Source organism: Amphimedon queenslandica, unplaced genomic scaffold (genome assembly GCF_000090795.2).
Source record: "Amphimedon queenslandica unplaced genomic scaffold, v1.1 AMPQUscaffold_13490, whole genome shotgun sequence".
Lineage (NCBI taxonomy): Eukaryota > Metazoa > Porifera > Demospongiae > Haplosclerida > Niphatidae > Amphimedon > Amphimedon queenslandica.
Window position 1 is genome coordinate 395551 of NW_003546274.1, and position 4301 is coordinate 399851.

The 4301-nt window shown below is 38.0% G+C and overlaps 1 protein-coding gene across 3 annotated transcripts in view; it reads left to right on the plus strand.

Annotated features, from left to right (window-relative positions):
- The first annotated feature begins 1595 nt into the window (after positions 1–1595).
- Positions 1596–4301, plus strand: part of LOC100641162 (putative ferric-chelate reductase 1 homolog) — a 3846-nt gene continuing 1140 nt past the window's right edge. Inside the window, exons 1-10 of one of the 3 annotated variants that reach the window (XM_019993715.1) lie at positions 1596–1874; positions 1919–1990; positions 2043–2329; positions 2372–2581; positions 2659–2763; positions 2826–2878; positions 2991–3097; positions 3223–3351; positions 3490–3584; positions 3633–3722. In XM_019993715.1, coding sequence (XP_019849274.1) covers positions 2252–2329; positions 2372–2581; positions 2659–2763; positions 2826–2878; positions 2991–3097; positions 3223–3351; positions 3490–3584; positions 3633–3722 — 867 coding nt within the window. In that variant the 5' untranslated portion in view covers positions 1596–1874; positions 1919–1990; positions 2043–2251. The remainder of the gene's footprint in view (positions 1875–1918; positions 1991–2042; positions 2330–2371; positions 2582–2658; positions 2764–2825; positions 2879–2990; positions 3098–3222; positions 3352–3489; positions 3585–3632; positions 3723–4301) is intronic. The other 2 variants (XM_019993717.1, XM_019993716.1) reach the window with 2 other exon arrangements.

Consider the following 4301-nt stretch of genomic DNA (forward strand, 5'->3'; position numbering starts at 1 on the left):
GATGACTCAACTAATGGACATTTATACAAATCAGTTGCTTTTCCTAGCTCAATCTCTACTGGAGTTTTAATAAAAACAAGCAATCCTTATGCACCAAAATTACAAGCGTATGTTCACACTCTTAATCCTACCACAGCATCTTCTAGTACTGGAAGCTCATCATTGTCTGCAAATGTTACAAATAGCATTTTCCCTTCTGCTTCCAGTGCAATGGCTGATATAACTACTAGCAGTAGTTCAATGACTCCAACACCAGTTAGTATGTTTGGTATACCACTACCTGATCTCTCCATCAATCAGTGTCTCTTTGGAGTAAATGAAGCATTTACTCATTCATTCCAAAAGACAGTGGCGGTTTACTTTAGTCTCAATTTCCCTTCTCCTTGCAATGGAGTGATAGAGAGATGGGAGTTCTGCTATAAGCATGTAGATGTATCTTCTAATATTAGCTTGGGGGTATGGAGACCATCAGATAGTAACTACACAATTGCAGAGTTTTCTTTCTTTGGATCTAATGAGGCCACAGTCCTTCCAAGAGGCTCTCATTACATTGATCCATTAGGTTGTTCTTCATTTGACGTTGATCCTTCAATGCAGATCCCAGTACAACAAGGAGACCTGATAGGGTTTAACAGCTCTGATATTCTAATAGCATTTTCTGACAGAAGCATAGGCCAATCTCTTAGCATCAGTATGCAAGATGACATTCCCTTATTAAGAGCAATAATAAGTATGTCATTTTGATGTAGTGATTGGTTTCATTTCATTTCTAATACAGGGAGAGAAGTCCATTCATCATATCCTGTTATTTCCAGTGTGCACAGTAGCACCAGTAATACTTTTGCTATGTCTTCTGTGTCCTCCTTCACACCTTCAGGTCCTTCACAAACAAGCAATGAGTCAATAGTAGTTGAAGCTGTTATGGGTAGTATTGTTAGTGTATTTGTATTCATTGGATTTATACTCTTCATATTTGGTATTGTGTATTGTGTGATCAAAAAGAATAGAAGTAGTGAGGAGCAGAGATCAATAAATGCCAGAGGTTAGCATATACCATGCACTAATGATTATTTTATAGTTATTGATTTTGTATAGACGAAACAATGGTTTATAATGTACACTACACACCTAGCAATGTCTCAGAAAGTTAGTCATTGCTGCTAATGCAGATTGTAAACCATTTATCATTTCACAGTTATAGTGAATAACAGGAGAAAGTCACTGGGTATAAAGAGCAATCCTTCATACAGCATCACTTCAATATCTGGTCTTGGTGAGCTTCCACCCTCACCTGTAGCCTCTCCAACCAACTCGACACATATATATGAGAGCATTTAAATGTTTATGTGAATTGTTATGATGTTAATTGTTAAATAGTTTCCTGTGATGTTTTTAGCTTATTAATGTATAATTTATGTTACTACAAGTGCATACTCAATAGAATACATTAGTATAACAGCATTTAACATGTGTTATCTGCTGTCCTTGGTATACTCTAAAAAGGTAATTCAGTGTACTATAGACTATATGAATGGGCACAATCAGTGTGTCATCATGTGATAACTATTACTTATAAAAACAAGTAGCTTACATAGGCTGCCCTAACTCCACATCAAGAAGGAAAATAAAGATGGCAACAACAGATATTGATATTGTATATCCATCTGGGACCACTCTACCTCAAGCAGTACCAACCAACAATCTCCAGTCTGGAGGAGGGAAAGGATGGTACAAAACAAACAATGGTCTCACTGCAATTCTGTGCCTTGTAATATTCTTCCTTCTGTTGATATTAAGTGTTATTTTCATTTGCTGGAGAAAGAAAAAAAAGCTGAAAAAATGTCTACAACATGCTTCAAAGATGACTAATGAAGGTATGTATAAATGCTGTCACCATTATTTTATAATTTTATTGCAGAGGAAATTGTATCTGAAGAGAGTCTACTGTATAATGGTGCCTATAGTGATATAGACACTAAGGATGATGTTGGTTTGTTAATAATTGGCATTGTTATAGGTAATTTGCAACATTTTTCCTACAGTTATTAGTAATGGAACTAAGTACAGGATCAAATTGGACAAAAATGAAGCATATGTTACATTACCAGAAGTCAAAACATCAAGAAGAAACATTGAATCCCATACTTATGAATTAATAGCATAAAACATCACTAATAATCATTATTCATTGGTTAATAACCATAATAGTATTCATTGCTCATAATTAAATTAGAGGTGGGGCTTAGTTGTTATGGAGTTTAGCAGCATCTTTAGCCTTTTTGTCCTTTTCTCTTTCATTCTAGCAAGAGATCTCTCACAAGCCAGCAGAGTAAGTCTCTAACAAGTTGTAAAGATTATAAGTTGTCGTCAGCAGGTCCAGCCCCGCCATGAGGAAGATCAAGGGACCATGGACACTTGTTATCCCTCCAACGTGGTCTACCCTCACCGTTGTCAGGGAAATGAGTGCACCATGAGCCTCTCGTGGAGGGATCACGAGGAATGGGTCGAGTTTAACCTTACAGCCAAGACCCAGGGGCACTCAGTATGGGTAGCACTGGGCTTCTCTGAGGATGGAGAAATGGTACTTTGATTCTATTAGTAACATTATTATTATTATTATTGTTATTATTATTTACTTGTTCTCTCTCTCTCTCTTAGGCTAACAGTGATGTGGTGACATGTTGGTATAACCACGGTTTTGAAATACACACTGCATGGACGTCATCCATTGGACACAGTCTCACATTAAGCAATGATAACAAAGTATAATTGATAGCAACCAAACATTGAACCATTACTATTGTTATTGTTCCTAAAAATGTTAGGATTCAGTTGCTCTCCTCTCGGCTAACTATAGCAATGGCGCCGTTTCCTGCCAGTAAGATTTGTTTCTTTTCTTCTTTCTCTCTTTATTTTTTTTACCTCTTACAGTTTGTGTTAATTGCTGTTAAAGTTCACACTATGATTTCATGAATATTCTTTTCTTCCAGTTTTAGTAAGAGAAAGGTCCCATTGAGCAATTCTTCTATTCACGTGAAATCCCTCTCACAAAAGAATTGGCACATTCTCCTCTCATGGGGACAGCTAGCAATATCTCGTAAGCAACAGCTTTGATGTCAATTAAAACTGATTGCATAACATAATAACATTTATTGCTTTATGTCTTCTTTCCTCTTTCACATCTCTCTCTCTCTCTCTCTCTCTCTCTCTCTCCTTTGTCAGGCAAGAATGATGTATCCATGAGTCAGCATGCAGTGAAGTTTAGCACCAGCTGTCCGTGTGATGTCTCTGATTGTTATCAGATGTGTCTTTGTGTCAATCAGTTGAGGTTTCTCCTTTTCAAATTGCACGGTATGAGAATGGATCTCTAGTGGTATGGGAACAGGTCTATTAGTATGGAATTATTAGAATGTAATAAGTATAATTGTTAGGACCATACAAGAATGAATTTTCAGTTCATCAATAAAGTTTTTTTTCAATTGCTTTTAGGTTCTATTATGATCATTGTGTTTGTATTTCTATTACCACTGGCTACAATAATAGCAAGATACTATAGAGATACTTTCCGTGAAAATTGGTTCAAGGTAGGAATAATGATTATATTATTTCTTGTGATTAATAAATCTTCATAGAGTCACATGACGCTGATGTTAAGTGGTGTTGTTGGCATGATACTAGGACTAGGCTTTATCCTTGGACACACAGGAGGGAAATTCTATGTGGTAAGATTAAGAAAGAGATGGGGGAGGGAGGGAGGGAGAGAGAGGGGGGAGGGAGGGAGAGAGAGAGAGAGGGGGGAGGGAGGGAGAGAGAGAGGGAGGGAGGGAGAGAGAGAGGGAGGAAGGGAGAGAGGGAGGGAGAGAGGGAGAGAGGGAGGGAGAGAGAGAGAGAGAGGGAGAGAGAGAGAGAGAGAGAGGGAGAGAGAGAGGGGGGGAGAGAGAGAGAGGGAGGAAGGGAGAGAGGGAGGGAGAGAGAGAGAGGGAGGGAGGGAGGGAGGGAGGGAGAGGGAGAGAGAGAGAGAGAGAGAGAGAGAGAGAGAGAGAGAGAGAGAGAGAGAGTTTGATATGCAAAACATTGTTGGTATGCAAACAGTACCTTGTATATTTAGGCTGATTGTATCCACACTGCTACACTGATGAATTTGTAGATGTTTATATGTTTTCCTTCCTCTACATTATGTAGTAGCTTCCACATTATAGGCTGATTATACGAATTGTTGTTTGTGTATTGGCAGTTGAATCTACTCATTGATTATTTATTATAATCGTGAAGTTGTTGCTATTGGTATCATTGTTGTTTTA